Source organism: Heteronotia binoei, chromosome 15, assembly GCF_032191835.1.
Source record: "Heteronotia binoei isolate CCM8104 ecotype False Entrance Well chromosome 15, APGP_CSIRO_Hbin_v1, whole genome shotgun sequence".
Taxonomy (NCBI): domain Eukaryota; kingdom Metazoa; phylum Chordata; class Lepidosauria; order Squamata; family Gekkonidae; genus Heteronotia; species Heteronotia binoei.
This window is the reverse complement of record NC_083237.1, coordinates 22,174,229-22,197,114: the sequence shown is the minus strand read 5'-3', so window position 1 is coordinate 22,197,114 and position 22,886 is coordinate 22,174,229. Positions and strand designations below refer to the sequence as shown.

Here is a 22,886-nt window from a genome sequence, read left to right as displayed (position 1 = left end):
GTTTCCCAACCTGAAAAGTGGGTCACAGCTGCAGGATTGCCAGCTGTAGGTTAAGAAATCCCTGGATATTTGGGGGTGGAGCCTGGGAAGGGCAGTGGGAGGGCCCCAGCAGGTCCCAGAGGCCACCCAGCAAAGCAAGCATTTTCTCCAGGGGGACTGATGGCTGTCTGGAAAGAAACTGTAATGCTGGGAGAAATCCAAGCCCTGCCTGGGGGCTGATATCAACAATGATAAAATACCATGATGAACCAAACTAACATATATTTGTATTTATAATTACAAACACCTTATATTTGTTAGACCCGGCTGAATTGGCACATTACCAGCCGGTCTCGAATTTACCCTTTTTGGGTAAAATTATTGAGAGGGCAGTAGCGCTACAGTTACAGAGCTTTCTGGATGACGCTTCCGTCCTAGACCCTCACCAGTCCAGCTTCCGCCCAGGTCACGGAATGGAGACAGTGCTGGTCGCCCTGGTGGATGACCTCCAGCGGCATCTGGATTGAGGCGGCTCGGCGGTACTGATGTTGTTGGACCTATCGGCAGCGTTCGATACGGTCGACCATCGGTTGCTGACCTGCCGTCTCACTGGCGCAGGGATTCAGGGGTTGGCCTTGCAATGGCTTTCCTCCTTCCTTGATGGTCGGGGACAAAGGGTGGCGATTGGGGGTGAACTGTCCCGGAGGCACGCGTTTGACTGCGGGGTGCTTCAAGGGGTGGTGTTCTCTCGATGTTGTTCAACATCTACATGCACCCCCTTAACCAGAGTGCCTGGAGGTATGGGTTGGGTTGTCACCAGTACGCTGATGACACCCAGCTCTATCTACTGATGGACGGCCGGCCTGACTGTGTCCCAGAAAATCTGGACCTGGTGCTACAAGCTGTGGCCGGATGGCTTAGGTTGAGCAGATTGAAGCTCAATCCAGCGAAGACAGAGGTCCTTCGCTTAAGTTGTGGCGGTCTGGGAAGGGAAATTCCCCTACTGGCTTTTGACGGTGCGCCACTGGCAATGGCGCACAAGGTCAAGATCTTGGGGGTGCTACTGGAGCCTGCCTTGACAATGGAGGCCCAGATAGTAGCCACTGCTAAATCTGCGTTCTTCCATCTTAGATGGGGAAGGCAGTTGGTCCCCTTCCTGGAGCATGGCGACCTGGCAACAGTGATCCATGCAATGGTCACCTCAAGGCTGGACTACTGTAATGCCCTCTACATGGGGCTGCCTTTGTGCCAAACCCAAAAGCTGCAGCTAGTGCAGAACGCGGCCGCCCAGCTGTTATTGGGACTCCCCAGGTGGGAGCACATTCAGCCGGGACTGCGGGAACTGCACTGGCTGCCAATAGTATACCAGATTTGTTACAAGGTGCTGGTTATTACCTTTAAAGTCCTATATGGCCTAGGACCTGTCTACCTTAGGGACCATCTCTCCCCACATGTTCCCCAGAGAGTACTTAGATCGGGATCACAAAATCTATTTGTAATCCCCGGGCTGAAGGAGGCCCGATTGAAATCAACGAGAGACAGGGCCTTCTCAATTGCAGCCCCCTGCTGGTGGAACCAACTGCCAGATGAAGTGAAGGCCTTGTGGAACCTTGTGCAGTTCTGCAGGGCCTGCAAGACTGTCCTCTTCCAGCTGGCATTCAATTGACTCGGCACTGGTATTTAAGAGAAGTGGAAGAAAAGCTGTAGCCACCAGAATAGCACCCACTCAATATTCTGTTTTAACTGTTTTAATCATTGTATATCTATTTTATTATTGAATGTGTAATTTTAATGCTCATTAATTTAATTGTTTGTGGGATTTTATGTCGTGAGCCGCCCTGAGGCTGCTTCGGCGGGGAGGGTGGGATATAAATAAATAAATAAATAAAAATTCCAACATACATTCAAGAACAAACTTCTTATAAATATATAATTCACAATCCTAAAGTTCATGAAGGTGTAAAGAATTCAATCCCAAAGTTCATGAAAGTCAGTCCAAACTCCAAACTTGACAGGCGGAAAGTGCTTGTAATAGAGCAGGGGGTGGCCAAACTACGGCTTTTTCACATATATTATGTGGCTCTCGAAGCCTTCACCGCCCCATCAGCTGGCTTGGAAAAAGCATTTATCTCATAAATCACTTTTCCAAGCCAAACCAGCCAGCAGCTGGGAGAATGCATTTAAAGTGGCTTTCTTTCCATCTCCATCTCCCCCATCTATTTGCTTTCCTTCCTTCCATCCTGTCTTGCAGCGCTCAAATATCTGATGTTTACTCTATGTGGCTCCTACATTAAGCAAGTTTGGCCATCCCTGGAATAAAAAGTACTTGCAGTAAAAAGTGCTTGTAGTGCTGATTTGTCTTCTCTTCATATGGGTTGGGAGCCTGGGGGTTGGCAGCCATGCTCACAGGGCAGGCCTCCCTCCTTAACGGCCACTCCTGCCTTTCCTTGCCTCTTCACCAGCCTCTCCTGTGCTCATCTCCCCCTCACTCTTTGTGACAGGTAATGAGGGAGGAAAAGTCCTCTGGCAACTAGTAACTTCACTGTAGTATCAGAAAGAAGAGAGGTGGGAGCTGTTCAGCATGCCGCGGAAATAGCAAAGGAGGATAGAAAGAGGTGTGTGGGCTTTGTCTGGGTGCTGCTCCTTCAGCAGCCAAACCCCTCGCTCAGCCTCCTATGGTTCCTGACTGCCTCCTAACTGTTGTGGGAGGTGTCCTGTCTGTCCCAAGCTTCCCCCCTCCGCCTCACCCTCTTCATTGTCATCCATCATTTTGGTGTATTTCCTCAAACCAGCACCCCTCAAATGGCCTCCTTAAACTCCAGCTCCTGACCATCTGCACAGAGGAGGAGATGAACTCCCAACTTGAGACAGGTTCATAGTGGGGGCCGTTGTGCCTTTTGTGTGATGTCTGTTGGTTTCTCAATAAAAAAAATGACTGATTGGGTACTATAGAACAGGGGTGGCCAACGGTAGCTCTCCAGATGTTTTTTGCCTACAACTCCCATCAGCCCCGGCCATGCTGCCTGGGGCTGATGGGAGCTGTACATCTGGAGAGCTACCATTGGCCACCCCTGCTATAGAAAATGGAGTGCTGGAGCAGATGGGTGCCAAGGTCAGAGTCTGCCTAGAGCACCGCCCCCCCCCCCCCAAAAAAAAACCAACCAAACAAACAAACCTTGGGCCAGCCCCAGAGGAGTCACTGTACAAAGTAAATTTGGATGTGTGGGACAACCATTGCAAAATGTTTGGAAACCACTGGCTTAGGCAGGGCGTTTTTTTTTTTAAAGCAGGAACGCACAGGAACACAGTTCCAGCTGGCTTGGCACCAGGGTGTGGCCTAATATGCAAATGAGTTCCCGCTGGGCTTTTTCTACGAAAACCTGGGCCTAGTTAACCCAGGTTGGCTGCAGAAAAAGGGATGGCCTCTAGGGAACCACCATGAAGGAGACAATGTCCTTCACTTCCAGCATTCTTAACTTTGACTCAACAGCCCCTTACGGCACACTGTGGCCAGGCCTCCATGCTCTGTGACACAAAGGCAGGCAATGGCAAACCACCTCTGAAATGTCTCTTTGCCTTAAAAAAAAAAAAGCAATTCTAGCTCACCACCTAGTGGTACCTAATGCTAAAAGAGCTAGAACTTCTGGCTGCTGCAGAATCTTAGGATCTCCTTGTTATTCTATACATAATGTCATACAATAATTATTAATAAACAGCAGGTGGAACTGAATGTACGGCAACGTGTCAGTTTCTTGTTGGGCAGTGCTTTGTCAGTATACTACAGAAACTACTTATAAAACTTTTACATGCTTTTAAAATACGATCCTATTTTTGGCTAGGGTTGCGAGATTTGAGCTGATGCACTTGAGAATTTTGAGGTGCCTTGAAGTGTTCTTGCCATGTTCTGATATTGGAAGCACTAATCTGGTAAAAGCATCAGTGAAATGGGGAATATTGAGTACCATCCCGTTGCACAAAGGATCCATCGTGCATAACTGCACACTGAGAAGACTGGTGCATAGCCACACTTTATGAGGACTTTGTTCTAAATTCTCATTTTAGGATTTTGCCCCACTTGGGGAATCCTCATTATAATATTGCTGGAAATGGCTCCCTAATTGTGATATTGTGATTTTGTTACATTTCTACTTGTGGATGTTAAGCATTGGTTAGTGTTTTTTGTTTGTTATTTATTATGGTTTCTTAGAATCATGGCGTTGGAAGGGACCTCCAGGACCATCTAGTCCAACCCTCTGCACAATGCAGGAAACTCAAATACCTCCCCCTAAATTCACAGGATCTTCATTGCTGTCAGATGGCCACCTAGAGGCCTGTGTTTAAAAACTGCAAAGGAAGGAGAGCCCACCATCTCCTGAGGAAGCCGCTCTAACGGTCAGGAAGTTCTTCCTAATGTTGAGCCAGAAACTCTTTTGATTGAATTTCAACCCATTGGTTTGGTCCTACCTTATGAAGCCACAGAAAACAATTCCACACCATCCTTCAAAACAATTCCACACCAGCCCTTCAAGTACTTGAAGATGGTGATCATATCACCTCTCAGCCACCTCCTCTCCAGGCTAAACATGCTCAGCTCCTTCAACCTTTCTTCATAAGACTTGGTCTCTAGACCAAGGCTGGTTATCATGGAACTTTGGTTTTTCTCCTGCTTCACCTAATTGGTGATTTCTCTTGGGTTGCTTAGCCTTCAGATGGGGTCTGGAGATCTCCTGCTTTTACAACTGATCTCCAGCTGGCAGAGATCAGCTCCCCTGGAGAAAGTTGGTGGATTCTGAAGGGTTGATTATAATGGCCATTGTACCATGCTGAGGCCCCTCCCCTTTCCAAATATTTTCCAACCAAGACCTGGCAACCCTATTTTTGGCTGCAAGTCATTGGAACAAAAGAACGAATTGTGTGTGCGCTGACAAAGCAAAATCCTAAACTCTGTTGTCGCCCCCCAGTGTATAAATTTGGATTATAACGTTCTGGAAGGGGATGGCTGTTTTTTTGCTTACGATATTCATTAAAGTATGATGCTTATTCCTGATGCAATAATGATGTCAATAACAATTGAAAACTTGGATTGTAAGAAATAAATTTACAGAACTTCCAAGCAAACACCGAAATAGTTTTTGTTTCTTATTGTTTGTGGCTTACAAACATCACATTAAAAGCTGTTTGTAGATTTCTTTATTTTTCAATGCAAAAAAAAAGACTGCAAAAACAACTGCACCAGTCTGCACCTGTATATTCCCATGTTCAACGCACGATCTCCATCATGCCCTTCTTTAACATCCCATTGGAACCTTTGCTTGGCCAGTAGGGTTGCCAGCCTCCAGGTGGGGCCTGGAGATCTCCCACTTTTATAACTGATCTCCAGCTTGCAGTGCTCAGCTCCCCTGGAGAAAATGGCGACTTTGGAGGGTGGGCTCTAGGGCATTGTACTGTAAGAGGCCCCTCCCCAAACCCTGCCCTCTCCTATATCCACCCATAAAGTCTCCAGATATTATCCAACACAGACCTGGCAACTCTGTTGCTGAGAAACCTTCATTGGTTTTGGTTGTGTCACAGAGCAAAGTTTGGCACCTTTAAGAGCATTTTTTTAAATTCAAGGATTGAGCTTCCGTACACAACAGCGCATATCCTGACTAAAACTTTGTTAGTCTTCAAGGTCCCCCTAAAACCAAATTTTGTCCTGCTGCCTGCCTCAGACCTACACCGCTCCACACCTCGATCTCGTTATATTACAAAAAAACTACAGTCCCCATAGGGCTATCTCCCATAATTCCCTCGACCCCGGTTGGTGCCGCATGGATTCCTGGGAATTGTAGTCTTCGTTCCTGACCCCCGCCATGGCCTGTAGCGAAAAAACGCTGACAATGGGCCTACAACTACCGTCATGCTCCCATGCTTCCTCCCTCGTGGCGTTGACGCTGGCGGTGTGTATCGGGACTCGTAGTCCTTTCCTTAGTATCACTGGGGAGAGAACTACAATTCCCGCCGTGCCCTAGGGGCGTGGCCGCTTTTGATCCCTTAGCCCCCCCCCCCGCCCCCGTCGCGGTGCCTTAGGCCCCTCCGCGGGCTTGTCCCAAGATGGCCGTTTCTGCTGCGAAGGGTGGGGGCGGCTGCCCCGGCGGCTCTCTGGGCTACTGCCTGGCCCAGCTGCAGAAGGGGACGGAGCCAGCCCTGGGCAAGGCCCTGCTGGCCCTCCGGACGCAGCACATCAAGGAGGCCGGGGGCATCGCTCGCTTCAGGAGCCGCGGCGGGCTGGCCCCCCTCCTGGCCGTCCTGGCCAGCGCCCCCCGCCCGCGGCGCACCCTCGACCTGGCCCTCAGCATCCTGGGCAACTGCTGCACCGAGGGGGGCAGCCGCACCCAGGTGCGCGAGCTCGGGGGGATCCCGCCCCTCGGTGAGTCTGGGGAGGGCATGGGGGGAGGCTGCGGGGCGCTTCTGGGGGGTCCAGGCTCGGGACCCCCTTGAGTTTGTGGGGTCCAGAATCTCCCCCCCCCTGAATTTGAGGGCTCCAGAATCTGCCCCCCAAATTTGAGGGGTTCAACATCTGCCCCCCATGAATTTGAGGGGTCCAGAATCTCCCCCCCTCCTGAATTTGAGGGGTCCAGAATCTCCCCACCCCTTGAGTTTGAGGGGTTCAGAATCTCCCCCCTGAATTTGAGGGGTCCAGAATCTGCCCCCCCCCGAATTTGAGGGCTCCAGAATCCCCCCCCCCCGAATTTGAGGGATCCAGAATCTGTCCCCCAAATTTGAGGGGTTCAAAATCTGCTCCCCATGAATTTGAGGGGTCCAGAATCTCCCCCCCTCCTGAATTTGAGGGGTCCAGAATCTCCCCACCCCTTGAGTTTGAGGTGTCTAGAATCTCCCCCCCCCTGAATTTGAGGGGTCCAGAATCTGCCCCCCCCCTGAATTTGAGGGGTTTAAAACCTGCCTCCCCTGAATTTGAGGGGTCCAGAATCTCCCCCCCATGAATTTGAGGGGTCCAGAATCTCCCCCCCCCATGAATTTGAGGGGTCCAGAATCCCCCCCCCCCGAATTTGAGGGGTCCAGAATCTCCCCCCCCATGAATTTGAGGGGTCCAGAATCCCCCTCCTGAATTTGAGGGATCCAGAATCTCCCCCCTCCTGAATTTGAGGGGTCCAGAATCCCCCCCCCTGAATTTGAGGGGTCCAGAATCTCCCCTCCTGAATTTGAGGGATCCAGAATCTTCCCCCCTTCTGAATTTGAGGGGTCCAGAATCTCCCACCCCCTGAATTTGAGTGGTCCAGAATCTCCCCACCCCTTGAGTTTGAGGGATCCAGAATCTCCCCCCCTGAATTTGAGGGGTCCAGAATCTGCCCCCCCCCTGAATTTGAGGGGTTTAAAACCTGCCTCCCCTGAATTTGAGGGGTCCAGAATCTCCCCCCCATGAATTTGAGGGGTCCAGAATCTCCCCCCCCCATGAATTTGAGGGGTCCAGAATCCCCCCCCCCGAATTTGAGGGGTCCAGAATCTCCCCCCCCCCATGAATTTGAGGGGTCCAGAATCCCCCTCCTGAATTTGAGGGATCCAGAATCTCCCCCCTCCTGAATTTGAGGGGTCCAGAATCCCCCCCCTGAATTTGAGGGGTCCAGAATCTCCCCCCCCCCATGAATTTGAGGGGTCCAGAATCCCCCTCCTGAATTTGAGGGATCCAGAATCTCCCCCCTCCTGAATTTGAGGGGTCCAGAATCCCCCCCCCCGAATTTGAGGGGTCCAGAATCTCCCCCCCCCAAAAAAAAATTGAGGGGTCCAGATTTGAGGACACCTCCCTGAATCTGAGGGGCCAAAGCTTGGGGGTCTCCAAGTTTACAGGGTTTGGATTCAAGGTAGGGCGCTTTTACCCTGTCCCCTTCACTGGATGTAGCCGCTTTGCTTCTTGTGTGTGGGATTACAATCTGGGAGTCTCCCAAGGCCCAGTAGGCCTCTGTCATTTGGGCCCGGTGGGGGGGGGGGTTCAGCCTGGAACCCTCTCTTTCTGAGTTGAAGGGGGGGGTTCTTGTGGGGTGCCTTGCAGAAGGAAGGAGGCACCTCTGCCTGCTCGGGTGAGCTGATGCAACCTTTCCGCTCGCCTTGTGCTGGAAGGCCCTTGAGGGTTGCCAGGCGGAAATGTCAGACTTTGCCCTGTGACGTTCAGGGCGTCTCACCAGACGGCCTTGAGGGTTTTCAGACAAGAGTCGCTTTAAGCCTTGCGTGGGGATGTTCTGGAATCCAGACCATTACACACTTGTGAAATGCTGAGCTTGGACTTGTGTCCATTTTAGGGGAGTGTGCTTTGAAATGTCGGCCTTCTCTTGTACTGGACGCAGCTTGCGAATATGTCCAGGCTTGCCCTTTGCAGGTGGAACGCCCCCTGGCTGCACACTGTAGCCTCATTCTTCCAAATTCAGCAGTTGGACTGCTGCTGGCTAGCTAGGTGGCTGTTTTGAAACCATCCCAAATGCATTGAATCGCCTCTTAAGCGTTCCCTTTTGGACTCCCTTTTTTTCTCGTGGCCCCTCTTCGAGGCTTAGAGTGTGGGGGCTGTCATCAGGGTGTGCGTGTCACAATGTGAGCAATTGTATGGCACTGGCGTTTTCTCAGTGGTGGTCCTTCTTGAGGCTTTTGAGTGGGTACACTGTGACCTGTGCTGGCTGCCTTCAAACTAGGGCTCCATGTCGTTTAAGGCTGTTTACTTCTAACTGCCAGCACTGCCTCTGCTCTTTGAGGAGATCCTTTTCACTGCCCATACCTGGAACCTTCTGAATTTGAAGTGGGCGCTGTACCACTGAGCCACGGCCTCAGCAGCAGCAGCAAAATCACAGTTGTGAAATAAATGATGTCCTGCCATGTGGGAGATCCACAGCTCTTTCGCAGCTGCTCTGTTAGCTACAGGAGAGCATGGCTAGATTCAAGTCCAGTAACACCTTCCAGGCCGGGGGCTTTTTTTGAGCAGGAACACCATTCCGACTGGCTTGGGGCCAGGGGTGTGGCCTAATATGCGAATGAGTTCCTGCTGGGCTTTTTATACAAAAACAACCCTGTTTGAGGCCAATGTGATTTTCAGGGTATCAGCTTTTTGGGAACCAGCGCTCCCTTCTTGTGACAGAGTTCTGAGTCTTGAAATCATGTTGGTCTCAACAGTGCTCTTGGACTCCAATCTGCAGACCAACAGGGCTACCCTCTGAAACGATCTTTGGAGAACATAGAGTGCTGGACTGTGAGGCTTGACTCTGAGGGTTTGCAGTCAGTATAGGATGGGCGAGGCTGTATGGGAAAAGCAGCCCTCCTTAGGCAGCTGCTCCTAACTAGAGCTAGTAGGGAGGGGTGGGTGGGGAGAAAAAGACAGCCCCCTGTGGTTGGATCACTGGTTGGACTCATGACTTGTGAAATTGTATTTTGAGCAGTGGGTAAGTGTTATAGCAGCATTCAAAATTGAGTCCTTGTGTGATGTTAGTGTTGTATGGTGATTGTTTTACAGTTCCACATTTAATGGTGGTGATTTGAAGAAGGGAGAGCCTCTTGAAACGCATCCAGTTTAAACCCGGGAGACGTGTCATCACTTATCCAAAGCCAAATCACCTCTCCAAAGCCAAGAGCTCAGAGGAACACTACTGGAAACTGACCAGAGTTGTCTAGAGACCTCTACATGGACTTTTCTTTTGCGTTCCAGACATGAATTATGGCTCTGGAAATGTAACTTTGTATTTTTGAGTGTGAATACCAGTTATAACCAGCTAATTTAAGTAAGATACAGTGTTGTTTATTTTGTAGTTGCTCAACCTGTGGTTTCATAACAGGATCATCTCTTCCCCTCCTTACCTCCCCCCTCCCCCTTCATCCTTGCAGTTACTGTCCTGAAATCGCTTGCTGTGGAAAGCATCCAGAATCGGACAGCTCGGGCTCTCGGCAACTTGGCTGTAGACATGGAGAACTGCCAGGCCATTCATGAAGCAGGTTGAACAAGGGGTGGTGTGGTGGGCAGGGCGGGAGGGCAGGGTCTTGGAGTAGGGGTTGGAGAGTTTGGGATCCTCGGTGTCTATGCAAAGTGCTCCGGTGGTGTGACCTTGCTCTGTGAAGGCAGGAGCAACGGCCAGCCTCTTCAGCACCCTTGTGTTCGATGGGAAGCTGCCTCGAGAACCAGAAGCGGCCAAGGACGCGGGCTGTGAAATGCCTCGCAGCAAGGGGATTATTGCCCTCTTCCGTAATGAAGCGCTCCTCTTTTCCACAAACGGGACTGAGGTGGGTTTGCATATCACGGCCTGCACTTGGGGGACTGGTAGCCTTCTGGCAAAGCCTGGTGGCCAAGTGGCGGAGCCGAGACATCCCTGGTTCGAATGATGCCTCAGCGGTGGATTGCTTCGGTGGCCTTACATAAGCCTCCCCAGCCCATCTCTGCAGTATGGGGTAATGATGCTGCTGTGTTTTGATGGCTTGGGTTTGGGTTGCTTTTCTGTTGGACTGATAACTGTATTTAATGGTAAGCCACCTTGAGCAGGACTAGATAGCCTAGAGATCTCCTGAACAAATAGACAACCTCACACAGTCGGTGTAAGGATTGCTGGAGATTGCAAAATGCTTTGAATATTTGAAATGTGCTGTGCAGTTTTTGAAGCACAATAGTGATTAGTTTTGGTCTAAAGGTTGCTTTGTGTGTTGCACAATTCGTATGTTGGGGTCAGTGTTCCCTCTGAGCTGAGTCAGTGTGAGCTAGCTCACAGGTTTTTAGCTCCCAGCTCACACATTTTTGTCTTTGCTCAGGAAAATTGACCCCAGAGCACACTAATTGATGTGGTAGCTCACAACTTTAATGCCAGTAGCTCACAATTTTAATACCTGTGGCTCACAAAGTAGAATTTTTGCTCAGAAGACTCTGCAACTTGGAGGGAACACTGGTTAGTGTGTGTGTGTGCTGTGGTGTAAGAATGAACAGGCAACGCTTGTGTGTACAACTGCAGAATGTGATGCTATAATTGTGGGTTTGTGTGTACCTGATTTTGTAATGTGTGAAGCAGCTCCAAGTTGCGATGGGCTTACTTTTATAGTAGGTGTGGGATCATGCATCATGCTGGAAAATGATCATTTCTCTGCTGTAACTGGAGAACCTGTGAGTTTGATCTCCATGCGAAAGGCTGCTGTTTACCTTTTGATACCAGACAGAGATCATTGGGGGAGGGCGGTTCCAGATTCTTAGGTTCCAAATAACGGTGGTTTGGAATTCCCATGCTGACTTCATATAATCCTTCAAAGAATAACGAAAGAGTCCTGATTAAGACGGTGCAGAGTAGATCCTGGGGGTGGTTCTTTTGGTGGGGCATAATTTGTACTCCCATCTTTTGCTTATGTTGGCCAGGGCCTTTTTTTGTAGCAGGAACTCCTTTGCATATTAGAAGAAGACGACATTGGATTTATATCCCACCCTCCACTCCGAATCTCAGTCTCAGAGCGGCTCACAATCTCCTTTATTTTCCTCCCCCACAACAGACACCCTGTGAGGTGGGTGGGGCTGAGAGGGCTCTCACAGCAGCTGCCCTTTCAAGGACAACCTCTGCCAGAGCTATGACTGACCCAAGGCCATTCCAGCAGGTGCAAGTGGAGGAGTGGGGAATCAAGCCCAGTTCTCCCAGATAAGAGTCCTCACACTTAACCACTACACCAAACTGGCTTTCTCCTCCCTGATGTAACCAATCCTCCAAGAGCTTACAGGGCTCTTAGTACAGGGCCTACTGTAAGCTCCAGGAGGATTGGCTACATCAGGGGTGTGTGGCCTAATATGCAAAGGAGCTCCTGCTACAAAAAAAAGCAGTTGGCTATGATTTACTTAGCTCTGGCATAAAGTGAGTTAAGGGGCACCCCTGGGGTTTTCAAGGCAAGAGATATACGGAGGCCGTTTGTCAACCTGCAAAAGAAGGCCTAGTTTGGGGAGGAGGAAGAGGGAGACAGGGCAGGCTGGCTGAGAAGCTTCTGGGTAGTCCCTTAACGTTAGGCGCCCCCACAACTGGAATGCCTGACTTGTTTTCCTTTGGCCTCTCTTTGCTTCCCTGCCCTCTCCCTCGCTGCAGGAGCGGTGCCCCCCCTCATCCAGATCCTCACCACCTCCCAGGACAGCGAGTGTCTGCAGAGCGTGATCCGAGCGGTGCGCTACCTGGCCGACACCCCCTCCCATCGCCTGGCGTTGGCCCAGCAGGGAGCGGTGCGGCCCATCGCCGAGCGCCTGACCTCCTCCCCGGACGACACGGCCCTGGTGGCAGCGGCCGTGCGGGCCCTCCTGGAGCTGACCAAGGGCTGCAGCCGCGACTGTGCCCAGCAGCTGAGCCTGGGGGGCGGGGTGGCCCCCCTGGTGACACTGACGAGCCACAGTAAGCAGGCGGTGCGGGAGGCGGCCCTCGTGGCCCTGGCCAACCTTTGCCTGCAGGGGGTGCTGCGGCCAGCCGTGGGCAACGCTGGTGGGGTAGAAGTGCTGGTGAGCGAGATCCAAAGGTGGCGGGGCTCCGGAGCTCCTGGGGCTGCCCTGCATTCTTTGGTGAGAGCCCTCTGCCTGCTCTGCCGGGAGGCGGTCAACAGGAGCCGGGTCCGGGAAGCCGGGGGGCTGGAGGTGCTGCTCTCCCTGTTGCGGGATCGAAACTACAGTTCCATCCACGCTCGTGTGGTGGTGGCCTTCGTGGCTTTCCTGTATGATGAAGAGGCCCTGGAGATCCTTCAGGCCAGAGGGCTGGTGCCTTTGCTGGTGGGAAGGCTGGCAGCCCAGGGCCAGTGGAGTGGCCAGGAGCAAGAGGAGGCCGAAGGAGAGGTGGAGGAGCAGGAGGACGAGAAAGACGCCGCCTCGTTTGACTTCCCTGCAGAGGGGCGCCGGGGGGAGCAGGCCACGCCCGGAGCAGAGTCCTCCAGCTTCCAGAGTCTCAGGTGAGCGCTCCCTTTAGCTGGGGGTCCAGCTTTGTTCAGGGTTTGTCGACAGGGTCGCAGAAGGGCAGCCGCACAGGGGGGTTGAGCCCTGTACACTTTTGGCACCCAGGAAATGCCAATCGTCGCACTGAGCGACAAAATCCGTGCCTGGATTTGGAAGGATCTCATGGAAATTCAGCGCACAAAATATTGAGCATCTCTTATTTTAGTGTTCAGATCAGTGAGAATTTGGGCTGGGAATGCGGCAGGAGAAAGCAGCAAAGACAATAAAGGGGGGAGCTGCCAGAATGAAGCTAGGAGCGGGGCAGGAACCCTGCCCTCCCCTTTGGCCACAGCAGCCCCTGCAGACCTGGTTTGTTATAAGTTTCCTCTTCAAGACTGAAGAGTTACAAACCAGTGGGGGGGGGTTCATCCCCCAAACAGGAGCTGTGTTGCTCAAGATTTGCACTATGCAGTTTGCTTAATTTGGATTGCACTGCTATAGTGGGCTGGTGTAGTTTGCAGAACGGTTCTTTCCCTGTCCTCGCTGAGTCTCAGGCAATCGTGAGGCAGCCACAGGGAGAATCCTGCAGCATTTGCTGCAAGCGCTGCCTTTGCTGGTGAGAAGGCTGGCTTCCCAGGGCCAGTGCTGGATCAGGCCCAGGGCTGGCTTTCAGGCTTTGTGCCAAAAGGGGCTTCACATAGGTGGTGGCCAATACTCCCTGTAAGGTATGGAGTCTGGTGAGCAGAGATTCTGCTTCATGAGATACTGGCATGAATGTTGTGAGCTGTTGAATAAATTAGTTTGCCCTGGGACTATTTTTCCTGAGCTAAGACAAAAATGTGTAAGCTCCGGGATAAAAAACCGTGTGCTAGCTCACACTAACTCAGCTTAGAGGGAACAGTGGCGGTGGCTGATGCCTGTAATTGCCAGGCACACTTTCCTGATACGCTTCTGAATTCTTACCAGCAGAGGGCAGTGTGAACACGCTTTTGGCCTGGTTTTTCCTCTGTCTCCCTCTCCCTGACTAGCATCCCTTCTCTCTGGTTTTTCTTACACTCGGTCTTCTCTGTCCCAATCTACTGCAGGTCCTGGCTGCTTTCTGAAGGCTACATTGCCAGTCCGGGAGACCTGTCTCCGCAGTGGTCCCCAGACACCACCCTTTCTGAACTGGATGCCCAAGGATGCGTCAGCCCCAACCAGGAACTGCAAGAGGAGCCCCTGGGGCCCTGCCACACCACGCCACTGGTCAAAACCCAGTCCAGGGCAGAATCCCCTGACTTCTTGAACTGCCCCTTGCTGGATTTGGCGCTCGTGGAACAGCCAAGCTCTTCGACAGGAATCAACCCAGCAGAGGGAGACGGAGCACATCCGGAAGAGACTGTCTGTGTGGCTGCCTCACCCATCCCAGGAGAAACAGGGAGCTTCCATTCAGCACAGACACCTTTCCTTGAGACTGTGCATTTGTCGGGGGTCAAGGAGCACCAAGAGCTTGCAAAAGTGACTGAGGAAGTGGCACAGTCTGCGCAGGCTGTACCAGCAGCAGAGGAGAATGAGGCAGGGGCGCGTGCAGCTATATCCCTTCCGAGCAAGTGCGACCAAAACCATCCATCGCCCAGTGTTCTTGCCAAATCCCCCAATGCCGAAGAGGCAGGTCCGGCACCCAAAAAGCCACCGCATCAGAACTTCCCAGGTTCCCCTGAAGAATCCAGGCCACCCACCTTCTGCTGGAAGCGGCGCACCAAGTTTCGTTCAGCGTCTGAGCAGGCAACGCCTCCTCAGACCTCACGCCCCATCGGGGAAACCCCATCCCCGCTTCTCTCCTTGGCCCTGCCTCTCTCTTTCTCTCCACATGGGGGTGACAGGGAGCTGCATTCCCCGGAAGCCCCGGCCTTGCTGCTGCTCTCGCGGTTTTCGCAAGCTGAGGATCCCAGCCGCAGCCTGGTGACGCCAACGGTGTTGCGGGGACTTCTCCATTACGTCACGGGGAGCCCCGCCCCTTCGTCCCGCTGCCTTCGGCTGCTGCACCGCCTCACCTGCAACCCCACATGCCTGGAGGCCTTCGTCCGTTCCTTTGGGGCCTCGCTCATCCGGGCCTGGTTGGTGCTAGGTGTGTCACCCGAGCAAGCTGCTAGTGCTACTGCTATGGAACAGGAAGAGGAGGGCCCAAGCAACCCCGAGGCGGGACACCACAATGCTGGGAGATTCAAGGACCTCGGTGCGTGCCTTTTCTCTCTGTCTCATCCTCTTTTTTATTTTTAAAAATTATTTATATCCCACCTTTCCTTCTTATTCAAGGTGGCTTACGATAATAGTTAAAAACATTTTCATTTTAAAAACCAAGAATGAAGTAATAAACCCCAAAGCAGTTCCCCTCCCCAGTCCAGGACACTGGGATTCAGACTTGTATTCAAGGTGTCCAAGGTGGTCACCCCTTGAAGATAAGGCAAAGCTGTCCTGGCACAGGCTTTCGGGGACTAGTGCTCACTTCCTCTGATGCATGTGTGTTGTCTGCAGATAGTGGGGAGCAGGGCTTTTTAAATATCAAAAGCCCAGCAGGAACTCATTTGCATATTAGGCCACACCCCCTGCCATCAAGCCAGCTGGAACGATGTTCCTGCTCAAAAAAAGCCCTGGTGGAGAGATACCTGGGTCATAGAGGGAAAGAACGGCCAAGAGACGGCTCAGAAAACTAGGGCTTTGCACTTGCTCACGTTGGATCGCACTGGCCATTGGGGCCCCCAGCTCAGTGTTGGAGCATCTGCTCAGTGCGGAGAAAGTCCCAGGTTCGATCCCTGGCATCTCCAGTTAAATGGGTTGGGCGTCGGGGAGTGTGAAAGACATCTGCCTGAGGCCCTGGAGGGCTGCTGCCGGCCTGAGTAGGCATCCCTGACTCTGATGGAACCAACGGTCTCATTCAGTATGAGGCAGCTCCAGGTGTATCCATGTGTGACCATGGAGTGTTAAGAGGTGACCTACGGTGTGACTCTCAGAGGTGAGCAACTGTGCGCATCCCACAGGAGGCTGAAGCAGGCATTCTGACAAAGTGAGCCGGAGCATCAGAAAAGACATTTGTCTTTAACGCACCACAAGATGCTTGCAGTGGCGGAGCTGATCTTGCTTGTATGGGTATTTCTGGGGTTGTGGGGGTGGGGAAGGAGGCTGCATTGGGGCTCCCTTTGTGGTTTGGTGGCCTCTTAGTTATCAGGAGCATAATTCTTTTCTGAGATTCCAGTATATGAGCTTAGGACGATCCCAGGGCTTAGCAGAATGAGACTTCAGAGCAGAAGAACACCCCCCCCACCACCACCACCAGCTGGGAGGGAGAGAGGCTGGCCCTAGGGCCCCCAGGGAGATTCGCTGATAGAGTGGGATTTGACCAGGCCGATCCCAATCCAGCCTTCTGACCACTAATAGTACCCAGGAGAAGATGGAGAAAGAGCTTCCTTCCTGCCTCCTGTAATATGCGAACTGAGAGTCGCTCAGTGAACTGATTGGCAGTGGATAGATTTTAAAAGAATATACTTCCAGAATACATAAATAACTTAATGGAATTCGATGCCACAAGATATACTTACAGTGGCGGGCCTTAAAAAGCAGACTGGACAAGTTCATGAAAGTTAACGAATAGCTGTTGTTAGATGGTTGCGGCTAAACGGAGAACCCCTGCAGGCCTCTGAGTGTCCATTACTGTGGGAAACTGTGGGGAGGGACAGTTCCCATCAGGCCTTGTGGGCTGGGAAGCCACTGCATAGAGGAATCAAATGGTTCTTTGGTCTGATCGAGTAGGGCTCCTTTTGTGTCCTTAGCCCCTGGGTTGCTGATATCAGCCGGGTGAGGGGACTTCCAGATCCAAGGGAGCCTTTCGTTTCTCGTGTCGTTTACAGAGCAGCCTTCGTCTGACAGATCTAAAACTGAGCAACAAGATCCATCTTGGATCCTCCAGCTCCTCTGAAGGGGAAGGAGGAAGAGCTGGTGGTTGTGCAAGTGTGTGTGCTGACCAGCCATTGCAGCATTTGACGTACTGTTGTTCTTCCCCGTTTTTGCCAGGTGAGACGCTGCTGATGAACCTGCGCGTCCAAGCAGAGTCCCCCTTCGGTGTTGGAGTCCTCAACCACCTGCTGCTGTCGGGCTCCGAGTCAGACCAGGTGGCCTGCGCCCTCGCCCTCCCCCTAATCTGCAGGTGGGTCCGACTGATGGATCTCTTCCCAGCTGGGTCTGTGGGCGTGGCCTTTTGTGGCAGCCGGGAGGCCAGCGTGCTCAAACGAGTCCTCTGGGCTGGGGAAAGGCAAGCTGATAGTTTTGCTCCTCCTGCAATGTTGGATGTTGGGGGAAGGAAGCAAAACCTTTTCTTCCACATTTACTGAGGGGCTGAGAGTGACCCACTAGTCTAGAGAGGAGTCGGAAAGACAGGCAAGGAAACAATGTGTAAAAAGGCTTTGTGAGGAAATGATAGCAGTGTCAGGAAAGTGAAAATGATAAATGTGGTGGATTTCTGCATATTGAAGGGGGATAAGCAGTTCCTTCTGTAACATTGCAGACTTCCAAGCCTCCCCGATGTTTTGGGGGATCTGCTGTTTCCCAGGAGGGGCACTTTTGGACTGTAAAGAGAGGAGGGGGCAAGGAATTCATGTCCCTTTCCATTGGCAGAAAATTTTGGCGGGACTGAGGTGGGCGGGGATTTGAGGGGAACGTGTATATGTGGTCAACACAATGTGCTTCCTCAAATTTCTGGACCAAAATTTCCCCAGGATAGAAAGGAAAAGGTCAAAGCAACCTGGAACGTTCTTTCTTTGCTTCTGCTGCAGGAAGGACTCCCTTTGCCGGAAGCTTCTCTTGGACCACTCTGGCCTGCGTTACCTGCTGGGTGCCCTGGTGCGAGGCCCTGACCCCCACTTCATCTTCTACGCCTCCGATTCGCTCTCCTTCCTCCTGGGTTCTCAGGTTTCCCCTCCCACTGGGGTCTCGTCTCCTGCCTTGAAGCGGCCACGCTTGGACCCCCCGCAGCCTTGTTCTTACCTCCACCTGGTGGGTGAAGGCAAGGCTGACCTGCACTTCCAGCTTGACGGTGGCACTGTGGTGCCTGCCCTGCGCAAGGTGGTGAGCGACGCCTCCGAGGTCTTCCACGCCATGTTGAGCGGCGGGTTTGCCGAGTCGTGCCATGCCACTGTGGCGCTCCACGGCCTGTTGCCCGAGCCCTTCCTGGCCCTGACGCACTTCCTGCACGGCTGCCGGGGGAAGCCTTGCCCAGTGTTGGGTGTGCCGTTTTCCCTTGCTTTGGCCGAAGAAATCTTGACGGTTGCAGAACAGTATCTCCTCCCCGAGCTCCAGTCTCTGGTCGACGATGCCCTGTGCCAGGGCTTCTTATGCCCGGGGACCATCGGCGAGGTGTACCGCTTGGCCGAACGACAGAACCGGCCCTGTGTGCTCCAGCGGTGCGCCTCCTATGCGCTCCAGGAGTCAGCAAGGCCCACCCAGCAAGCCGCTCTGTTGGCAGAACTGCTCCGATCCACTGGAAATCCCAGCGGGTTGGCTGAGGAGCTGTTGAGAGCAGTCCTGGAGTCCCCATGGGGCTGTGGTTCCGAGGGACAGCTAGGCTGAAGGCCTGGGCTTTCGTCTCCTCCGTCTCCAACCTCCCCCCACGCACCATCACAGTGTCAGTGTTGTAGTGGAACACGCCAATGCAGTCGCAGCAGGAAGACGAAGAATAAACGGGGTGATCCTCAGAGAAGGGCGGTCCAGATTGGTAGCCAGTCCCGCAGAGTTCAGTCTGGGAATCCCTGGGGAGGGGGAAATAGTATTTAGCAGCCCTCGGCAAAGTGTGTGTGAGGTGGAAGGCAGAGGAGGCAACTGTGTTTGGGGGTGGGGGGGAGAGAGAGAATAAGGAAGCAAGTTGTCCAAAGATGGTGGTAATGTAGCTCGACTGGAGAGCGGCAAAGGGAAGGTTGAAATGAAGGGTGGAGAGAGCTGCCTGTCTTGAAATCCTAGTAAACCACAAGAGCCTCTTCCCACCCCTTCGTTTGCAGAGGCGTCCCCATCCGGTATTGGAGGAGGCACCTGCCATTCGACTGTATGCTTCTGAGTATGACAGCAGTGGAAAGTGGGCGGCGGGTCCCTTTCTTGTAGGGGGGACTCAAGGGAGGGGCTCCCAGTGGCACACCAGGAATTCAGGGAGTTACGGCGCCAAGAGGGGGACCCCAGTCGGAGGCAGTGGCTCTGTAGAAAGTCCTCTGCTGTGTGAGAGGGTGGTTTCCAGTGGAGATGCAAGGAGGGCATTAATAAGTAACGAAAGGAGTCTTGAAATGGGAAGAGGATCCTGTGGGACGGACCATTTAGACTCTCTCCCTCCGAGGCCCACGAGAAGAGAAGCTGGTGGGAGGTGGACGCTTTGTGAGCTGGGAGGCTGATTGGAGGGGGGGCGGGGCTCGTCTGTGCAGGAACTCGGTTGCCTCTAAGCGATTGTATATAGAGAAAATATAGATTCAGAGATGCTCTAATTGTCTGTGTGGTCTTGCCTTATTTTATGAGCTAGTCAACGAGAGACGGGCAGCTTCTCAGCCAATGGGAAAAGGGAAATGTGGCTTCTGCCATCGCAAAGAAAGCTAGGACAAATTTTGGAGGCAGCCCTTCGGTCCCATCACAGTCTGCTTATCCACGACAGTTGTCTGTGCAGGGGACAGAACTGTCCCGGCAGGGGGACACGCAGCTCGTGTCTCTGGCGAAACACTTAGCAGGCGGGATCTGGAACTGGATGCCCCAGCATGCCAGCTGAGGATCTTTGCAGAAGTGGCCTACCACTGTCCCCTCCCCTCCCCTCCCAGCCTTACAGGAAACGCCTGCTCCTAACTGCATCCAGATGGTCTGGAGAACGGGGGAGGGAGGAACCACTTCCTGAGAGGCTGAGGGGAGCCATGGGCTAGGCTAGTGTAGGGTGGGAGAAAGTTCCCTTTCTGCTGTTCTCCTGAACCAGCCTGCTCCTGTTTTCTTTTGAGTATCTTTTTAAAGGGTTGATGCCCCTTACAGTCACTTAGGAGATGCCTGGCACTGGCTTAGTTCTGAACTGCTAAAGCAGGGGTGTCAGACTCATTTGTTATGAGGGCCGGATCGGACATAAATGAGACCTTGTCGTGTTGGGCCAGGCCATGCGTGTACCTGTTTACCTCTTTTTCTACAAAATGACTCCCGAGCTGAGAGAGAAACTTTTTAAAGGACACAGACAAACACGATTAATTTTAAAAAACAACAACAACTTAAAACATGCTTAAAACATTCGCACTTGTTGGTCTTAAAGGTGTTTTCTTTATATTTCTCCCAGGGGATCCAGGGAATTGGGCATAGGAAGCTCTGGCTTTTTCCCTCCTTCCCCAAGGGACCAGGAGGGGGAGGAGCCTGAACCAATGGAGAAAATCGAAGTTTTGCTCTGTAGCTCCTGTGTGATTGAGCAAGCCTTGCAAAGCAAGCTAAGATGCAGAAGGAAGCAAGAGAGAGGGAGAAGGAAACAGACAAGAGCCAGTTGCTCAGGGGCCTGATAGGAGCCCTCCAGGGGCCTGATTTGGCCCCCAGGCTGCAAGTTTGGTGCCCCTGTGCTAAAGGGCCTGGGGTAAAATTCCAGCTGGAAAGTTCAGTAAGGATATGCTTTCGCTCCCCCTGTGAATCTTGTGTGTGTGGAAGGCTTTGGAGCAGCCTGACTTCCATCTTCCTGCTGGACCTTTTGTTGTCAACTGGGTTGGCTCTTTTGCCTGAGCAGAAGTCCACCCCCCCCCACCCCATATCTCCTACCAGGAAAAATAAGCCTTGCTTAATTCTGCTTTTACAACCACAGGAGCAGAGACTGGTACAAACAATGCTGACTTTTAATTCTCAAATAAGCTGCCCTTCAGACAGAGCACCTAACGCCTCGTGTCGGACTCTAGGGTCAGTGCAAATGTGTTTGCACCCACGACTCTGTTGGGCTTGTGGTGACGGCTGTGGTTGTCTGAAGGAGTTCATGGTCTCACCAAGCTGCTTTCATGAGGTTCGGTAACACGCCTTCCGGAAGCACTGACAAAGTTTTTGCCTCAGGAAGTCACACGTGTGTCTTGGTCCCAAAATACTAAAATGGGCTACGGTTCTGAAAAGCAAGTTCTGGAAAGGCCACCAACACTATAGCAGCCATTTTGTAGTGATAACTTTGAATTCTTGCAACGCTTCAGCATTTTCAGAGAGTTTTGTACACATTATCAGGATTATTGTGCCTGTACTATAGCTGGGACACTGCCTTGGATGGCCCAGGCTCGCCAGATCTTGGAAGCTAAGCAGGATGAGCCCTGCTTAGTACCTGGAGGGAAGACCACCCAAGAAGTCCAGGGTTGCTACACAGAGGCAGGCAACGGGAAACCACCTCTGAACGTCTCTTGCCTTGGAAGCCTTCTGGGGTCGTCATAAGTCAGCTTCAGCTTGATGGCACCTTCCACCACGTTACAGGCAGGAAAGCTGAGGTATAAAGGCTTGCCTGACTCACTGGAGAGTTTTGGGGTAAGGCAATGCTCAGAGCATCCGTTTAGCAGGCAGAAGGTCCCAGGTTCAATCCCCGGCATCTCCAGTTACACGAATGAGATGGGTGGTGCTGTGGAAGACCCTGACCTTGGAGGGTCACTGCTGGAGTGGACAAGAGTGACCTTGCTAGTCCAACTCGGTACAAGGTGGCTTCATGCGTTCAAGCAGGAACGATTCTTCCTTACATTCTTAACATTGATCCCTTCCCAGTCAGTTCCCTGCTGGCAGGGAAGCTGCCTCACAGGGCAGAAACAGGAAGAGAACCTTCAGAGCCAGTTTGGTGTAGTGGTTCAGTGCAGGGACTCTAATCTGGGAGAACCGGGTTTGATTCCCCACTCCACCAGCAGCCAGCTTGGTGACCTTGAGTCAGTCACAGTTCTCAGAGCTGTTCTCTCAAGAGCAGTTTCTGTCAGAGCTCTCTCAGCCCCACCTACCTCCTAGCTCTGTTCTGGGGTGATGAAGAGAAGGAGATTATAAGCCACTCTAAGACTCCAAGTGAGGGAAGGGTATAAATCCGATCTCTCTTTCTTCTCTCACCTGTCTTCCTTAGCGTGAGAAACATTTGCACTGATCCGGGCGTAGCTAGGGTGTTCCGTTCCCTGTTCTGCCCTCCATCCCTTCTTTTCCCAGCTTCCTTGGCTCAGGCCATCTTTATATCCTGTGTTTCTTCTCTCCTGTCAACATCCTCTGAATCAAATCATCTCGCATGGCTGGAGATTAGAGATCTTCCCAGCTGCCTCTCCGCCAAATCTCATCTCTGGCCAAAGCCCTCGTGACCTCTGCTGGATCCAGCAGCCGCACGTCTCTTTCCCTGTTTGGCACCTGAAGTCCAAGACCTGCCAAACCTGGAAGCAGAGATGGCATCAAAGGGCTTGTGAAAGAAGGGAGCCGGCTCTTCCCACAGCCCCCCAACTGTGTGCCTTTTGGAGGGCAAAATGATACCTAGCAGTCCTGGGTCTCTACTGCTGCTCTGTAGCCTGCAAGGCTGCATGTTCAGATCCACGGTCTCCAGCACCGTCTTCACGCTTGTTTATTTAAAACATTTTTATGGTGCCTTTACACCTAACAGGGCTCCACAAGAGGGCAAACTTAAAAAAAAAAAAAAAAAGCAGTTAAACAATTTGAAATACAGCTATAATGGCAGCATAATGTAAGTAAAAGCATGTAAACAAACCATACTAGAAGGAGGGGACTAATAACTCAGGATTATGCTAGACCAGGGGAATGTTCCCTCTAAACGGAGTTAGCGTGAGCTAGCTCACAGATTTTTAGCCTCCAGCTCACAGATTTTTGTCCTAGCTCAGAGAGAATGACCCAAGAGCATAATTTATGCAGCAGCTCACAACTTTAATGCCAGTAGCACACAATTTTAATACCTGTAGCCAGGGCTTTTTTTGAGCAGGAACACACAGGAAAGCAGTTCCGGCTGGCTTGGTGTCAGGGTGTGTGGCCTAATATGCAAATGATCCCTGTTGGCCTT

General features: G+C 52.2%; 1 protein-coding gene across 1 annotated transcript; it reads left to right on the top strand.

Annotated features, from left to right (window-relative positions):
- The first annotated feature begins 6,064 nt into the window (after positions 1–6,064).
- Positions 6,065–19,368, top strand: ARMC5 (armadillo repeat containing 5). The gene is made up of 6 exons (XM_060256610.1): positions 6,065–6,388; positions 9,838–9,945; positions 12,051–12,891; positions 13,960–15,089; positions 16,922–17,054; positions 17,680–19,368. The coding sequence occupies exons 1-6, from the start codon at positions 6,073–6,075 to the stop codon at positions 18,470–18,472; spliced, it is 3,321 nt and encodes a 1,106-aa protein (XP_060112593.1). The 5' UTR covers positions 6,065–6,072; the 3' UTR covers positions 18,473–19,368.
- Positions 19,369–22,886: the final 3,518 nt, after the last annotated feature.

Coding starts and splice junctions, on each gene's coding strand:
- ARMC5 (XM_060256610.1), top strand. CDS start 6,073: ATGGCCGTTTCTGCTGCGAAGGGTGGGGGCGGCTGCCCCGGCGGCTCT. Junction 15,090..16,921: donor TGGGAGATTCAAGGACCTCG/GTGCGTGCCTTT, acceptor CGTTTTTGCCAG/GTGAGACGCTGCTGATGAAC. Junction 17,055..17,679: donor GCCCTCCCCCTAATCTGCAG/GTGGGTCCGACT, acceptor CTTCTGCTGCAG/GAAGGACTCCCTTTGCCGGA.